The sequence below is a fragment of the Myotis davidii genome, unplaced genomic scaffold (genome assembly GCF_000327345.1).
Source record: "Myotis davidii unplaced genomic scaffold, ASM32734v1 scaffold484, whole genome shotgun sequence".
Taxonomy (NCBI): Eukaryota; Metazoa; Chordata; class Mammalia; order Chiroptera; family Vespertilionidae; genus Myotis; species Myotis davidii.
In genome coordinates this window covers 552,880-571,507 of record NW_006295459.1, presented here as the reverse complement: position 1 = coordinate 571,507, position 18,628 = coordinate 552,880, and the positions used below count along the sequence as shown (strand labels likewise).

The following is an 18,628-nucleotide window of genomic DNA, read 5'->3' as shown; positions in this document are numbered from 1 at the left end:
TCCGGGGCTGGAAGATGTGCACATCTGGATTGGCTTCCCCTTCTTTGCAGTGTATCTAATAGCCCTCCTGGGGAACATCACTATTCTCTTTGTGATCCAGACTGAACGCAGCCTCCACCAACCCATGTTTTACTTCTTGGCCATGTTGGCCTGCACTGATCTTGGCTTGTCCACAGCCACCATCCCCAAGATGCTGGGTATTTTCTGGTTCAACCTCAGGGACATTGTATTTGGTGCTTGCGTCACACAAATGTACACTATCCATATATGCACTGGCCTGGAGTCCGTGGTGCTGACGGTCATGGCCATAGATCGCTATATTGCCATCTGCAACCCCCTCAGATATAGCTTAATCCTCACCAATAAGGTGATAGCCATCCTAGGCCTATTCATCATAGTCAGGACTTTGGTGTTTGTGACTCCTTTCATATTTCTCATCCTGAGATTGCCATTCTGTGGTGTGCGCATTATCCCTCACACCTATTGTGAACACATGGGCTTAGCAAAATTGGCTTGTGCCAGTATTAGGGTCAATGTTATCTATGGCTTGATTGCTTTCTCAGTGGGATACATTGACCTTTCTGTAATTGGATTTTCCTATGTTCAAATCCTCCGAGCAGTCTTCCATCTCCCATCCTGGGATGCCCGGCACAAGGCTCTCAGCACATGTGGCTCCCATGTCTGTGTCATGTTAGCGTTCTACCTGCCAGCCCTTTTCTCCTTCATGACACATCGCTTTGGTCATAATATCCCTCATTACATCCACATACTTCTCGCCAATCTGTACGTAATTATTCCTCCTGCTCTCAACCCTATAATCTATGGGGTTAGAACAAAACAGATAAGAGAGCGTGTGCTAAGGATGTTTAACCCTAAAAGTTATTGACACTGCCCTGGCCAGTGTGTCTAAGTGGTTAGAGTGTCAGCCCATGCAAGGAAAGGTCTCAGGTTTGATTCCTGGTCAAGGGCACGTACTTGGGTTTCAGCTTTACTTCCTGCCTCTGGTCTGAACAGGTGCCGGAGGCAACCAGTTGATGTGTCTCTCTCACATCAATGTTTCTCCATTGGAAAAAAAAAATTGTTTTTTAGAGACAGTGAAGAGGAGGGAGGAGGGGTGCACAGACAAAGAGAAACATGAATGTCAGAAAGACATATCAACTAGTTGCCTTCCTTTTGCACCCCAACTGGGGCTGGGGATCGAGCCTGCAACCTAGGTACATGCCCTTGACTGGGAATCAAACCCGTGACCCTTTGGTCCTTGGGCTGACATTCTAACCACTGAACAAAACCAACCAGGACACAATGTTACAATGTTTTTTTCTCTCTCTCTCTCTCTCTCTCTCTCTCTCTCTCTCTCTCTCTCTCTCCTCTCTCTTCCCCTCTCTCTGGCCTTTCCTCCCTTCTTCCCTTCCACTTTCTGAAAAGCAATGGGGGGAAAAATCCTCAGGGAGGATTAACAAAAAAAGAAAAAAGAAATAATAAGTTATTGACATTGAGTCCCACAAGGATCTTCCACAATAGTTCATTAAAACAATCATGAGATCAAAACAGAAGAAAACAATGAAAATATTTTTATTACACTCCTCTGGCATTCCCACACAAGCCAATCACATTACATTTCCTCCATTCCTCATAATTTGTACACCCCTTTGCAAGGCATAGCTAAAAAATTCCTAAACAATCTCACTACTTTGCCACAGAAAGGTACAAAAATTACCTCACATCTAAACCCACTGGTAGTACAAAACTTCTAAAGGAAGAAAAGCGTTTCCAAAAAGTCATGCCTTGAAATAACTGCTTTGAATAATTTCCCTTCACACAGAGATGCTCTTCGTTCACATGTCAGAAGCTGAAATTCATGCCTTAAAAATGGTGTGCGATTTTGTGAAAACCCAGCAGAATACAATGGTAAAGAAATTAACCAGGAGTCATAAGACCCAGATTTAAATTCATGCTTTACCCTTGACTGAAACCTGAGAATTTCACATAAAGCTCTTTGAGCTCCAGTGTCCTTGCCAATAAAATGCTATAAAGCAATATTAACTTGTCACTGTGAACTCAAAAAAAAAAAAAACTGTTGTGAAAATTTGTGCACCTTGCAAACATTAAAAGATTTGGAAATAAACAAATGTATTTCTAGTGTGGTGGCTACTTCTAGTACATCTAGATTTAGTTTACCAAATCCAATCCTAGTGCAGTCAGTGGTACGAAGTAAGGTCTCCAGCTCCAGATTATCCCAGTGCTTGGGGCTCTTCATAGACTTGCAGCCTTTACCTTGGTCAGAGGGTCTTTCAGTCAGGAGTCTACAAAGCCGGAAGAGTTAATACAGCTCTACCTTGGCTTGAGGACTCAGTAGAACCCCATTCCCTTGTTAGGGTGAGTTTTAGGACAGACTGAAAGAGAGAGTGGCTACTCAGATTGCATAAAGTCATTCTCATTAGCGTATGGAAGCTAGATCAGATTTGATTTGGGGGGGGGTTTATTCTAGAAACTGAAAAATAAGAAATTGTCTTCTAATTGGTTGACACTCAAGGTAGGATGAGCAAGCAAGGGATATGCAGAGAATAGAGCTAAGGTGACAGTAATGTAAACCGAGAGGAAGTGAACTGAAGAAGTTATGCTTTGTATAAATATATAAAGAAAAATGGTGAAATCATTATTTTCTAAATAGAAAGTACAATATTGACACCAACAAGATTTCAAAATCTAAGCAAATCAAAACTATGAAGGAAGATGACAAAAAAAAAGTCTTTGCAGATTTTCCTCCAAGTAAGATGTGAAGCCATGATAACTTTGAGTGTTTCTTGTGAACTCTCTTACCATACTAAAAAATTTGCAAAGCTTTCAAAATCATTTTAGAAAATTTTCTGAACATTATTCTGTTCAGAAAATAGGGGGAAAGGGGGAAATACAGAAGAAAAAATTCAGAAGAAATAAAAATACAAATTTTTCTTTCCACATATAGAAATTCAGGTACAAAATTATAAATTTGACAAGCTAATTTGGCTATATATTTTTAAAATAATGTAATATATATAATTAGAAGAGTTTTTACTGAATGCCAAGTGCTTTATTTCTGTTCTTTTAATTTTCAAAATAATCCTAAAAGAGAGATACCCCTATTAATGTCAGTTTACATAAATGAAAATTGACTTCAAAGTGATAATTTTTTTCACTAATATTATGTAACAACTAAGAGTATCAGACTCTTTTTACATAGAATAATTACAGAGAAAAATAATGTTTCAGCATTAGAAAATACATAAATTAATGCATAAATGTTATACAGTAAACTCCATGAATTTTGAGGCTAGTGAAAAAATGTAAAATGTAAATTATTTTTTAAATTGTAGAACAAGATAAATATTCTGTTTTTTGTGTGTGTGTCTTTTGTTTGTTTGTTTTGTTTTGTTTTTGGCTAATCCTCACCTGAAGATATTTTCCCATTGATTTTTAGAGAGAATGGAAGGGAGGGAGAGAAACAGAGAGAGAGAAACATCAATATGAGAGAAATGTATTGTTTGGTTACCTCCTGCATGCACTCCAACAAGGGAACAGGGATTGGGGAACAGGGATTGAGCATACAACCCAAGTGTGTGCCCTTGACTGGAATCAAATCTGAGACCCTTAGTCTGCAGGCTGACTTTCTATCCACTAGGGCAAAATCCTGTTTATTAACATGGAACAATTCTTTTTTTAACTATATATTTTCTATTAAAATCAGAAATAAGTTAAGGTTTTTCCAATTAGCTTTTCAAAATTATACTAAATATTTCTTATAAAATCAAATTGATACAATAAAACTCAACTAATAAGTGAAGAAAACATTTATAAAACAAAGATGTATCATCATATTATTATTACTAGTGTAATTCTTTTTTTAATATATTTTTACTGATTTCAGAGAGGAAGGGAGAGGGAGAGAGGGAGAGATAGAAACATCATTGATGAGAGAGAATCATTGACCTGCTGCCTCTTACATGCCCCCTACTGGGGATCGAGCTCACAACCTGGGCATGTATCCTTGACTGGAATCAAACTCAGGACCCTCCAGTCCACAAGCCAATGCTCTATGCACTGAGCCAAACCAGCAAGAGCACTAGTGTAATTCTTGGTATAATTTAAGTTTTACTCTCCTTTTCTAAAGTGGCAAAAACCATTCTTTGATATACCATTCTGTCTAACCTGTAGTAAAGTGCTTTGAACAAAATAGGGTCATAATGTTAACTCAATGAAAATGTAAAAACAATTTTATTCTTTAAACACCCCTCTGTGAAAGGTTCAATATGAGAAAATTTCACTTCTGAGAGCTTATGCAGTTGTCCAAAGAGAACTAATCATGAAATGGTAGGACAAGGGTTCAAACTTAAGCCTCTAGTTGTCTCTTTGCTACATCCTATGATTTGAGAGTGGAGAGGGATTATTTATTTTTAAAAAGCTTGAGGACCAAGATATTTTGACCAATGTAAACTGCATGCTTTAGCAACATACTTTTATTGAATGACTATTGACTCATGTAATAGTTGTCTTCATTGAAATGTCAATCAACTTTATTTGATGCTACCAAAGTCTTTGATGCTTTATTCAGAACCTCTAAGTAACAAGATAGAGGTAGGGCAGAAGGGAAATTAGTGCACAGAGGGAATAGGATTACATTCCTTCTACATCTCTACCTGGAAGTTGTGAGTAGGAAAGTGTAAGACCTAGAACCAGACGCCAGCCACTTGCTCTCCTGTCTCCAGGATTCCTGTGTCCAAAGCACAAAAGATCCTAACTTTAGCCTGAATATTCCTCTCCTAACAATCATCTGGAGACCTTAACAGGAGAGACTATTTTCCAGGTCCTATTATGCATCAATTCAGAGTGATGGCTATACTAGTGGCAATTCCACTGTTTTCCCAAGGAATCAATGCTAAGTGTTACTCTGTGGAAAGTGATTACTGTTAACAGTTGCATTTTCTACAGCTCTCCAGAGGAAACAGAGTTTAGAACAACAACAACAAAAAGCCATAAAGGTAAAATGTAAACATTAGACCATGTGTGTAGACAAGGTCACTTCCGGGGATTTACTTGGGTCCAGACTAATGTTCCCATTTCAGGAGAAGAGCTCAGAGGGAAAGTGCTCCCTGCCCGCCTCAGTTGTCCTTTGAGAAGTATGCTCCTCTGATTGCTGGGGATGTTCCTCTATCATCTCCCTCTTCAGAGTTACAGGGCTGAGGATAGGTTATTCCAGTTCTCACATCTCCCACTGGGGATGTGCCCGCAACCCAGGTACATGCCCTTGACCGGAATCGAACCTGGGACCTCTCAGTCCGCAGGCCGACGCTCTATCCACTGAGCCAAACCGGTTTCGGCGGTTATTCCAGTTCTTACCCACAGGTCTATCCATATAAACTTTTCCTGAGGAGATCCTCATCACTCAACTTCCCCCATTCTTTTCCCAGAGTTTCTTCTTTATTTAGACTCCCCAAGAGCCTTTGAGCCCCCCTCCCTCCCTCTATGCACAATGCTGAATTCAGCTTTTTATAATATACTCTCTTGGGAAATAGACCAGAGACTCAGGGTACAGGTGCCTAACTAGGACACATGTCCTGTAAACAATGAGGAGGGAAGGAGCATCGTGGAGCGAGAGCCCATAAAAATAGCCTCTAGAGCCTTGGGAAGGGCCAGTCTCAGTGCTTTTTCCAAGAGCCAGAAAGAGCAGCTGTGCAGGCTTCTGAAGACGGTGAGCCTCAGGTTGGGATCAGGAACAGGATGATGAAGTTGATAGTGATGAAGGTAGAAACTGGTATGTACAGGAAATTGAATTCTCAATAGGATGCGGTAGAGATGACAAAGCTGCCAAGATGCTTAAATCCTGGTACGAGTATGAGTGGCACAAACTGACCTAAAGCTGTTATTTCATTCAGAGCTGAGGCTGAGTCATTCTGTGACAATAAAGAGTAGTTGTGCCCAGAACGTCTGTAGACTCAGACTCCCACCCACATCATGGCTAGGAGGTCAAGGCTCTGTGTCTGGTTGAGTCAGAATCTTCCTTTCTACATGAGCCTAAATTCATCTATGAGCCAAGGTGATCACTCTTTTTCTAGGAATTATAGCTGGGTTTGGATCTTCTGCTGTAATTTTGGTTAATTCCGTACTTTTCTGACATTTCCAGACAGCCAGTATCTTATGTCAGAGACCATGAATTTTTCATTAGCGCTTAGAACAAGGAACCACTTCAACAGCACCTTTATGAATGTCAGTCCATAGATACAAATTGATGGAATTTGAGCATTGAAATCAAAACAATGCTCAGATAGCCAGCAATCCTTCATTTCTCAGATCAGGAGGCTTCAGTTTCACTGAGTAGATACAGAGAGAGAGGGTAAAAATGGACACAGCTATTAAGAAATTTAAAAGGGACTCTAACACAAAGCAGAAATTGTATTACTACCCAAAAGAATATATGTGTACTATAGGAAGTCTGAAAGGGATATTTCTTCCCTGTATCAGTTCAAAGACCATCAGTGATATTCTTAACTCCAGTCTTTCTCTGCTCCCTCAACTTTTCTTACACTAAATTCTGTAGACCTCCCACCCCTCAAATACTTCCTTTCTTCTCCACTTGTAAGGTCTTTTTTCAGACTATAATCACTCCTTCTGTGGACTATGCATACCTTCTGTATGATTACCCTTTGTCTCATAGCACATCAACTCTCTGTTTCAAATCTTCTGTGGTTCCTTACAGTGTACATGACATCTACTGCTACCTGGTGGACCTCACATGGCTGAGTGTTTGATCATTGTCTCCTGACACTCTGGTCTCCTACCTCCTTGCCCCAAAGAACTAGGATCTACCAGCACCTACACCTCATCACTAATCATTACTAAATATCCATGTAGGTAGGCCTTTCTTCTCTTACCACTGTCTACAAGAATAGTTCTTTTCCCTCAGGTGAATGTTGCCTCTTTTTTCCTTTTCTTTTCTGATGCTCCCAGCTTGTTATGTCTCTGGATCTAATAGAACACAACAACGTCTTAAACTTAAATATCACTTATTTATTTCATAAATGAGAAAACTAGGCACCATGTGGTTTAAATGGATATTAGGGTCATAGGAGAATTTTAAGAGGAAGATTTGAAATGTTTCTGAGGCCAACTTTTTAACCATAGCTTTATTCATCTTTACTTCCATCCCTTTCCCACTGTTTGTCAGATCATCTTTATTAGAGCAACAACTATATTTCATTTTAAATGCTTTTTCTTCTATTAAGTTATTAGAAACTTTTTTCTAAATCCATGCTGTACATGATTATGCCTAACATTAAGACCAGATACAGAGAAGGCACTGACTATTTTCTGGCTTGTTCAATAGGTGGAGTCACTCTGAAGATCTAGAACTGAGGTTATTAGAAAGGAGAAGTCTTTTCAGAAAATGGGAGTATGCCATCTATTCTTTCTATATCTCTGATTCACACTGAGGGTCATTTCCCCAATCACATATGAAATTACAGGACAGATCTGATACATAATTGTTCCTACCACTGTTAGAACCCCAGAGCCATGTGTGTGTGTGTGTGTGTGTGTGTGTGTGTACACTGTATTTGGAAAGTCTGGGATATTCAAAATGAAAGTCCTTGGATCTTATGTTCTCTGACAGCTAGAGTTTGATATGTTTTCATTCACATTTCACTGTCCTAAAAGAGACTATCAGATGGGATGGGTGAGCAGTATCAGTAATCTCAACTATACTGATTATATGCTTCCTTCCTCCTGCCATGACTCCCAGTTTTTTTTTCCTTTTCCTTTGCTGTGCAGCCCTTAACTATTACCCTTCCTAGCACTTGGCCACCCTGCTCTTTGTTTAGCAGTGAGGAAAATAAGACAGTACCAACTGGATAAACAACTGGAACTAAAGCAGATAAGTAGACAGAACACAGATTCCATAGGCTAGGAATAGTGGATCCTTGCTCCAAGAAATCATATACAATTTTTAATATGATTTATTGATTTCAGAGAGATAAATGGAGAAAGAGAGATGGAAACATCGCTGATGAGAAAGAATCATTGATCAGCTGCCTCCTGCACTGGTGATTGAGCCCACAACCCAGGCATGTGCCCTGACCTGGAATCAAACCATGACCTCCTGGTTCATGTGTCAATACTCAACCACTGCGCAACACCAAACAGGCAATCAGACGATTTTTTTATTACCAGGTTAATGGATTTCTATGTAATCTTATATGACTATATCAACTCACTAACTAGCTTCCATTCTGCCTTTGGAAAACATCTCAGTGTGCCTCTCAATACTAACTGTCACCAGAGTTGGGTCCTTCTGAAGGATCTAAACCAGAGAAGACACTATTGAACCTTCACAAAGAGACACAAAAGCAAATAATCTAGCAAGAAAATTATAAATGCTATGCCTTTAAACTAAAATCCTCTTCCAAACTGAAAGAAATCACTCTCTTTGGTAGGAGTCAAGGGCTGCTCTACCTCTAGCCCAATATTTCCTAATGAGTGAAAATATAGACTCCCGATGTTGGGCTCTGTCCAGTTGTATGGAGTCAGATAACAGAGCTCCCCATACGACTATCTTTTCTACACTGTAGGAAGGAGGGCTTAGTTAAGTAATTGTTCTAGTTGAGTGTAAATCTTGTGTGGTGGCTAGAAGCATGAACACAAGAGTCAGATTCCCTGGTTCTTTACCACTACTGGCTCTCTGATTTAGTTCAGACTACTCTGCTCCCTCTTTCATTATCTGTGAAATTAGTATAATATTAATTACTCTTAAATGTTTTTAAATGATAGTGAGATTGTGAATATAAACATTCTGCACAATGCCTAGCACATGAAAATTTTTGAGTTAAATGTCCGTGACCTGGATTGATGATGATGATGATTTAAAAACTCTATTGGGACAGATTGAGAGCCCCAATGGAAACTGAGTTCTACTGCATCTTAGAGCATATACTTTCAATGGTGATATATTCTGTTCTCATTTTTAGGGACTCTGAATTTCTAGCTTGTACAGGATTTTTTTCATGACATCACCAAGCAACTACTCCACTGCTCCAGTCTCTGAATTCCTCCTCATCTGCTTCCCTAACTACCAGAGTTGGCAGCACTGGCTGTCTCTGCCCCTCAGCCTCCTCTTCCTTTTGGCCATGGGGGCCAACACCACCATCCTGATCACCATTCGGCTGGAGGCTTCACTGCACGAGCCCATGTACTATTTTCTCAGTCTCCTCTCTCTGCTGGACATGGTACTTTGCCTCACCGTCATCCCCAAAGTCCTGGCCATCTTTTGGTTTGACCTCAGGTCCATCAGCTTCTCTGCCTGCTTCCTCCAGATGTTTATCATGAATTGCTTCCTTGCCATGGAGTCCTGCACATTCATGGTCATGGCCTATGACCGCTATGTGGCCATCTGCCACCCACTACGGTACCCATCCATCATCACTGACCAATTTGTGGCTAAGGCTGCCGTATTTGTTGTGGCCTGAAATGCCATGTTTTTTCTTCCTGTCCCAATCCTTTCTTCTAAACTCAGATACTGTGCAGAGAACATCATCAAGAACTGCATCTGCACTAACCTGTCTGTGTCCAAACTCTCCTGTGATGACATCACCTTCAATCAACTTTACCAGCTTGTGACAGCCTGGACCTTACTGGGCTCTGACCTCATCCTTATTGTTCTCTCCTACTCCTTCATCCTGAAAGCTGTGCTAAGGATCAAGGCTGAGGGTGCTGCGGCCAAGGCCCTGAGCACATGTGGTTCCCACTTCATCCTCATCCTGTTCTTCAGCACCGTCCTGCTGGTTCTGGTCATCACTAACCTGGCCAGGAAGAGAATCCCCCCAGATGTCCCCATCCTGCTCAACATCCTGCACCACCTGATCCCCCCAGCTCTGAACCCCATTGTTTATGGCGTGAGAACCAAGGAGATCAAGCAGGGAATTCTAAAGCTCCTGAGGAATCTGTAAGAGATAAAAGGGATCAGGCCCATCTTTGGAATTGTCAATGAAAGTCAGGAATTATTTTTATGTTGGAAAGGAAATTTCACTTCTAGTCATGGAATGAGTTCTGATTCTTCTTTTTCTTAATATAAGAAACAATAGAAACATTCCTCTGTGGATTTTTAGTTCTTGTTGCTTCAAAGGAAACCTCCCTTTCCTGGATTTTTTGATTACTTGGGAAATATCCTAGATCGAATTCTTAACCAAGGTCTTGCTAAGCCTTAGCAAAGTGGAGCTGGTTTAGAGTGATCATGTTTGGCCACTCAAGAAACAAAGTCTATACATTGACTTTAAAAAGATCTGCCTGTCCCCTGATTTGCAAAGAACATTGATTCCTATCCAGTCTCCTGTTTCAGCCTGACAGAGTCCTACATGGCTTGTGTTGTAAAAGGTTGACTGGTCAATATATAGATGTTTACCTCAGAACTTTGGCTTTGGGGGTTGAATGCTTTACCCTGAACACCCCTGACTCTCTTCTTTGGCAACTGTGGCAGACATACTGTCTTCTGCCTTCTCAGATCCTTTTACTAGTAGACCCTGTAAGATTTTCCATCTGTACAATCTCTCTTTATTACTTATTGTTGCTTTGAAGAGTGAATAAACTAAGTATAAAAATTTTTGTTCAGTACCTTAAATGTATACACATTACTGTATATGTATAATACATAGACATAAATGAGTTCTTCTGATCCTTCTTTTTCTCCTCCACTTCCTCCATTACCTCCTTCTCATCCTTGTTTTTCTAATGACAGTTCTTTTCCTGTTGCCCTCCGAATGGGAGCAGATCATTATCTCATGCCCCATTTACCTTATGGTATAAGATATCCATGATATTTAGTGTTTCTCCATCCCTAGAGTCATTTTTATTACTAGTTTATTTTCTTGAGAAATCTTTTGCCTAAACAATAGGGTGCTCCATATAACAGTCAATTTAATATATTCTAGTCATATTCATTTCAGCCTAGGTGTGCCATGAGGCTTCCTACAAACATACCTTCTGGAGTTCCAAAAGACCGCCTCAAGTGATATGTGGCCATGACACCACATCGTACTCACATTCTTTGGGGCTATATGGCTTCCAGCGTCACTTATCCCAAAAAATTTCTCCACATCCCATTCTGTGTTACGGAGGGAGCAAAACAGGCTCTGACACACTAGTCAAGATAAAGCAATCTGCTTTTACCATGCTACACTTTGCATCTGTCTTAGTAAACTGTCTAATTGATTTATGACCACATAGTGTACAGATGTTTGGTTGCTTTGCAACCCCTACCCAGAGCAGTACAAAGGAATATTACTCTCAGTTTACCACTAAAATAACCAAAAAAAAATAAATGGAGCCCACAATACTGCATCACATATTTTCTTCAGATCCCATGGAGTCCTTTCTTTAGTCCAATTTTTATTTTTAGGATAGAAGAGCTTCTGACCTGGTGAAGGAAACAGACATACAAGTCCAGGAAGCGCAGAGTCCCAAACAGGATGAACCTAAAGAGGCCCACGCCAAGACACATCATAATTAAAATGCCAAAAGTTAAAGACAAAGAGAGAACTTTAAAATCAGCAGCAAGTAGCTTTTTACCTGCAAGGGAGCTCCCATAAGACTGTCAGATGATTTCTCAACATAAATTTTTCAGGCCAGAATGGATTGGAATGAATATTCAAAGTGATGAAAAGCAAGAACCTACAACTAAGATTACTGCACCCAGAAGAGCTATCATTTAGAATCCAAGACAGATAGTTTCCCAAATAAGAAAAAGCTAAAGGAATCCATTACCAACAAAACAGTATTACAAGAAATGTTAAAGGGTTTTCTTTAAGATGGGAGTGGGATTAGTTCAATGGATGAAAAAGGTGAGGGGATTAAGAAGTACAAACTAATAGTCACAGAATAGTCATGGGGATGTAAAGTGCAACATAGAGAATGTAGTCCATAATATTATAATAACTATATATGGTGTTAGGTAGGTACTAGATTTATGAGAGTGATAAGTTAGTAAGCTTTCTAATGTCTAATCACTGGATTGTACACCTTAAACTAATATAATAATTTATGCCAACTCTAATTAAAAAATAAAAATATTATTTAAAGTCAAAACAAATAATAAGTAAATAAATGTTTCACTTGTTTGTTCCTGTTTCTAATGAAGCTACTGCCCTGTGGGTAATAAGGGAAAATAATCCTATCTAATAATAGACAAACATGGTAATTGACTGTACCTTCACTATGCCTCCCATTGGTTACTCAGTGTGATATGCAAATTAACCCCCAACAAAGATGGCGGCTAATTTGCAAACTGCAGGCAGATCCTGCTGCGCTGCCCCACCTGGGGCTGGAGGCAGCCCAATCCCCAGCCGCTGGCCACCCCAGCACAGGATCTGGGCCTGCCATGAGCATGGCAGGATGGGCAGGTTGGGGGGCTGCACGATCTGAGCGGCCGCCTGCCCCAGCGTGGGATCCAGGCCTGCTGTATGCAGGGAAGGGTGGGTGGGGCGGGGGGCAACACGTTCCCGAGCTGCCACCCACCCCAGCGAGGGATCCGGGCCTGCTGTGTGGTGGGGGCAGGGCGGGCGGAACGAGCAGCAGCATGATCTGAGCTGCTTCCCGCCCCAGCATGGGATCTGGGCCTGCCATCTGGGACAGGGGGAGACGGGCAGGCACCATGGGATCCGGAGTGCCATCTGCCACCAGGGGAGCGGGCCTAAGCCAGCAGGTGGTTATCTCCCGAGGGGTTTGGGAGAGGGCATAGGTTGGGCTGAGGGACCCCCGCCCTCCCCCCTGCCAGTGCACAAATTTTTGTGCATGGGGCTTCTAGTCTATATTATAAAAACCCACTGGCCCTAATGCCATAACAACCAAAGACCAGCGTGTGTGGGCAGGGCTGTGAGCATGGCAAGGCCTTACGCTGGGCTTCTAGTGTTTCCATAATATGTTATACTTCATAGCCCATGAAATAACCCCAATTTAAGACTAATATTAAATCTTCATTTAAACATAAATTTTCTAAGAGTACACTTAATATCTAAAATACATTTCTGTGGGGGAGGCCAGGGGATAGTCAAGGGCGGGGGGGAAAAAAGACACATATGTAATACCCTTTGTAATACTTTAAGCAATAAAAAGAAATTTAAAAAAAAATAAAATAAAATACATTTCTGTTTATCCTAAGTCTAGAAATAGATGTTTCATTCAAACATATACACTATTTTTGTAGACCATCCCCCCTTCACCTTCCTGGCTCCTCTCAGCTCTCTCCCTGTTCTTCAATACTCCGATATTTAATTTTGTCTTCTGTGTTTTCTCTTTTCTTGCTGCTCTCTTCCCTCTTTTGCCCCATTCTCCCCTGCCCCCAGGAGTGAGCTTTATTCTTAAGGTTCAGATGGTCTTAGCTCTGTGGGCTACAGGTAGGGGAGAGACAGAGTTGAGCTCAGGGACCTGAAAATAGCCTCTGGGGCCTCTGAGGAACTGATGTAAGCTGTCATAAGTAGCAGCAGTACAGTACAGCCTCCTCGAGCTAGTAGGTCTGCTGTGGAGCCAGCAAAGTCATAATGATGGGAATGATGAGGAATGTAGCATTCCACATATACAATATAAGCTGGGAGTGGAAATAGGCCTCCCTTCCCCCAGCTGCCAGCACCAGCTCCCCTCTGGCACCCGGGCTTCCCACCAGCACCCAGGACCCAGGCTTCCCTCTGGCTGCTGGCAGGCACCTGAGACCCGAGCTTCCCTTGCAGCCCCAGCTTTATCCAGAAGGTCATCCAGAAGGATGTCCAGGCTAATTAGCATACTATGCTTTTATTATTATAAATTGTCTATGGCAACTGGAGACCAGGAGTCTATATTATTTTTTTTTCTATATGCTGCCATTGTTATTTCCCAAAACAGATTCTAAAATGTTGGGTATAGAGCATGTGATCAAAAATATTAGTGACTGATTTTTTTTTATTGATTAAGGTATTACATATGTGTCCTTATCCCCCCTGGTGTCTGTGTCCATTGGTTAGACTTATATGCGTGCATACAAGTCCTTTGATTGATCTCTCCCTCTTTCTCCCAACCTTCCCTCTGAGGTTTGACAGTCTGATTGATGCTTCTCTGTCTTTGGATCTGTTCTCATTCATCAATGTATGTTGTTCATGAGGAGTCTATATTCTTAACTGCAATTTGGCCACCCCTAGAGAAGATTACCCTAGAATTATCAGATGTGATAAGACAGTAATCACAGCTGCCTGATTACTCCCTCTTGGCTCTCTGGCTCATCCTGCCTTGTCTCCCAGTGTTCCTTCCTGCTTCTCTGGGTGGGATAGAATAGTTTTTTCATTGTTCTAGCAACCATGCTCCCCAGAAGACTCCATACTAGGTATAGAATTAATTGTTTATTTGTGGTTTCTCGATCCACTATAACCAACTGAAAACAAAGCAGATGAGTTCATAGGAATAGATTTATTTCTTTAAGGTAACTGGAATCTGGCTACAGATAAGTTTGTATGATCTGACTAACAGGATAGTTTTTATTTGGATTTATGTCTGAAAGTATAGTTCTTTTCTAATTCTGATTCTACCTTTTGAACCTCAGCTCTTTGGCCACTCTTTGTTAACAAAATCTAGTTTTGGTTCCCAAATATATCTTACGTAAAAGAATTATCTTCCTGTGAACACATTTGGAAATATCTGGACACTTTGGCATTCTTTACTGAATAGTGAAATTGATTCTTTAAGAAAAAAAAAGAAAAAACTCCCCTGGCTTAAGGAAGGAGTAGAAGAATAGTAGTATCTAGTCTGAGTCAAGGAAGTCAGGGTTGCTGGAAAGTCCTAGGCTCTGTGTCAATTAAACTGGGAGCACTGCATATGCTGATTATCTCTGTCTTAAAGAGGTATTAACAACCTGAATTTGAAAGATCACTTTGCTAAGAAATTTTTAAAGAAAACATGATCGAGACTATTGAAAAAGAAAATTTAAAAAACTATAATTTTGAGCTGATCCAGAAATAGAACTAAAAAAGGAATTCTCTATATAACCCAAGAGTCATAGATACCATATGCCTAACACCAAGAGAACACTCATACATTAAGCAAACTCAAAAGAAAAATGTTTAGTTTTCCAAAAGTCCAGACTGGTACTATCCATTAGACTAGCCACTAGCAGTATGTGACTACTGAGCACTTCAACTGTGGATTGTCAGAACTGAGATGCGTCAAATACACACCTGATTTTGAAGACATAGTAGAAAAATAAAAACAAAGAATATAAATTAGCTCTTTAACAGTGTTTACATTGATTACATGTTAAAGTGATAATATTTTGGATGTACTCAGTAAAACAACATATGTTATTAAAATTAATTTGCATGTTTCTATTTAATGTTTAAAATGTCTAATGGAAACTGAAGTTTTGTATGTGGCTCACACTGTATTTCTATTGAAAGTGCTGCTATAGATTATATGGAAAGTGATAATATCTTAGGCAAAACAGAAGAGCAAATTTGTTTTTTCTAACTTCCAAATCTTCAAATATTCACAATTACTTCTTGACTATAAGGCTCTCACTTTCCCAGAAAATAAAGGGAAGCTGATTCGTTGGGAACACTGCCACTGTTGACAAAAACTGGTTAAGATTGGACTGTCTCAGAGCATTAAAAACAAATAGTGTCATGGGGTATGTCAACCAGTGTTATCAGATAGGCTTCTCATGGCATCCATATAAAGGTTATCTATAAGTGTCTTGATTTTGTTCATAACCACTTATGATATTCTAGGCCTTGAACCCATGAGATCCTATTTAGTCAAGTTAGGATTGTGACTGACTGAGAGAGAATCCATGATGGAATCAGATGAAGACAGAAAGACGCTCTTATCCCTTACTCTTGGAATAGTCCTGTTGGACCAAAATTGATGACTTTTGAAAATTTTTTTTCTTATCTTGACTACTGGCTTAGAATATTAGGAAACTTTTTAATGTCTTCTCTATGGTCCTGTACAACTGATAATCCTAACTCTAATGAAGTCTTCAGATATTTTCTGGTAATGAACTAAGGCTTGATTTCTCCTTTGCCTATGATGTCCTCTCTTGGAGAAAAAACAGGGACAGACATATCTCTGGGGCAATGGCTTTTCTGCTCTGCATAAGGGATTTTATTTACAGAGACAGAAAAGGTAACAAGAGTTGTAATTCAGATTTCATGGTCCCATGACACGGCTTCACTACTGTGATTTTAGTAAAATGACTTTTATTGCCTTTGATTCTTCATCTACAAAATTGGAATAGCAATGGAATTGTCTTATAAAAAGGATGATCATGTAATTTATCAATCAAGTTCAGAAACTATTAAGAGTGAAAAGGGTATAAATAGCTATTTCACCAGTCAAATAAGGAATATAATCATCCTACTATCATACTACTTACAGGATTTTTAACAAAATTAATTGGTTTATATTTACCGAGGACTTAGATAGTACCAGACACTTAACTATGATTATTTTTCAATGGTTCTTTGGAATATTAATTCTTTTTTCATGGGTATTTATTATGTCTTACCCTTCAAGGTTTTCTAAAGTGTCGGTTTTGATCAGAATATTTTACATGGCATTGCCCAGCAACTACTCTACTGCTCCAGTCTCTGAATTCCTCCTCATCTGCTTCCCTAACTACCAGAGTTGGCAGCACTGGCTGTCTCTGCCCCTCAGCCTCCTCTTCCTTTTGGCCATGGGGGCCAATACCACCCTCCTGATCACCATCTGGCTGGAGGCCTCTCTTCATGAGCCCATGTACTACTTGCTCAGCCTCCTCTCTCTGCTGGACATGGTGCTTTGCCTCACCGTCATCCCCAAAGTCCTGGCCATGTTCTGGTTTGACAACAAATCTATTAGTTTCTCTGGATGCTTTCTCCAGATGTTCATCATGAATAGTTTCTTGACCATGGAGTCCTGCACATTCATGGTCATGGCCTATGACCGCTATGTGGCCATCTGCCACCCACTACGGTACCCATCCATCATCACTGACCAATTTGTGGCTAGGGCTGCCATATTTGTTGTGGCCCGGAATGGCATTCTTACCATGCCTATCCCAATCCTTTCTTCTAGACTCAGATACTGTGCAGAGAACATCATCAAGAACTGCATCTGCACTAACCTGTCTGTGTCCAAACTCTCCTGTGATGACATCACCTTCAACCGGCTCTATCAGTTTGTGACAGGCTGGACTTTACTGGGCTCTGACCTCATCCTTATTGTTCTCTCCTACTCCTTCATCTTGAGAGCTGTGCTAAGGATCAAGGCTGAGGGTGCTGCAGCCAAGGCCCTGAGCACATGTGGTTCCCACTTCATCCTCATCCTGTTCTTCAGCACCGTCCTGCTGGTTCTGGTCATCACTAACCTGGCCAGGAAGAGAATCCCCCCAGATGTCCCCATCCTGCTCAACATCCTGCACCACCTGATCCCCCCAGCTCTGAACCCCATTGTTTATGGCGTGAGAACCAAGGAGATCAAGCAGGGAATCCAGAAATTGCTGAGGAAGCTGTAAGAACATAAGTGAGATTTGACCTTGGAAACAGAAACTGATAATGGGGAATAATTTTCATGATGCATAGAAAAATATAAATGATTACTACAGAAACAAGCATGGATTTTTCTTTCTCTAATGTTTCATTTGAACCTGGGGATATCCATATTTTGACTCCTGTTTTCTATTTCACTGACTGTTTTTGCATTCTGGAGTTACCTAGAAGTTTCTCCTGGCCTCACTTATGTGAAAGGGACTTGTCAAACCATAATCACAGGAGCTTAATTAGAGTGCTATTGTTTTTTGAAATAAATAATAAATGGTAGTCTAATCACTTTCAATGCCTCTCAATCTCCTCAATTACTTAATATTTAGATATGTATTAGATCCCTTGATTCTACTTGAGATCTGATATACAGATCAAATTGGTTTTGTACCATTAATGGCTCTCTTGTGAACATATAGAAAGTTCACTCCAGAACTTGGATTCTTATAGTTGAGGGAATGCCATGCACCATCCATTGCCTCCTCTAGCCCTGTCAGATCCTATTTTTATACTAGTATTTATCCAATGACACTTCTCTGTTATTCTTTTCTTTTTTAAAAAATGTTTAAATAAATTTTAGGATCACTCAATTGTGTGTGTGTGTGTGTGTTTTAAGTGAGAGGTATTTTTGTTTCAGATGTGCTTTATCAACTTCTGAATTCATATGATCCTACCTGAATTTTCCATCAGATTTTAGGCATGATCCATCCACACTTTCTCCTGCTTATCTTAGATATATTTAAATTGACTTAGCCTATTTTCATTCCTGTTGTGTCAATCATTTCTGTGCTGATGCCAACATAGTTTCTTATGGCATCCAGACCTTTGGATTAGTGAGTTATTTGAATAAGGATATGTCTGTTTTACTCTTTGCAGTTCCCTTCCTGACCATGCCCTAAAAATGGTGGCGACTCAGATACTGAACCAATATTTCTTGAGATTAATTTACATTGGTAACTAGGCCCTTTTTTGAATACTGAGAACTTCATGTATGAGAATCATTTGAAAATGTCCTCAAATGTAGCTCATCTACGATAAAGTTAGCCATTCTTGGGGGGGCTTATAACATCATTTTT

General features: G+C 40.2%; 2 protein-coding genes and 1 pseudogene across 2 annotated transcripts; all 3 read left to right on the top strand.

The window, feature by feature from the left end:
• Nucleotide 1: 1 nt before the first annotated feature.
• Nucleotides 2-886, top strand: LOC102753701 (olfactory receptor 52E5; the record flags this gene model as incomplete). Its single annotated transcript, XM_006770082.1, has 1 exon — nt 2-886. A coding segment is annotated over one exon (885 nt), but the record flags the coding sequence as incomplete, so codon positions are not given.
• Nucleotides 887-9,029: 8,143 nt separating this feature from the next.
• Nucleotides 9,030-9,971, top strand: LOC102753429 (annotated as a pseudogene).
• A 6,593-nt stretch (nt 9,972-16,564) lies between these two features.
• LOC102771273 (olfactory receptor 56A4) lies at nt 16,565-17,527 on the top strand. The gene has a single exon (XM_006770062.1). The coding sequence runs from the start codon at nt 16,586-16,588 to the stop codon at nt 17,525-17,527; it is 942 nt and encodes a 313-aa protein (XP_006770125.1). The 5' UTR covers nt 16,565-16,585.
• Nucleotides 17,528-18,628: the final 1,101 nt, after the last annotated feature.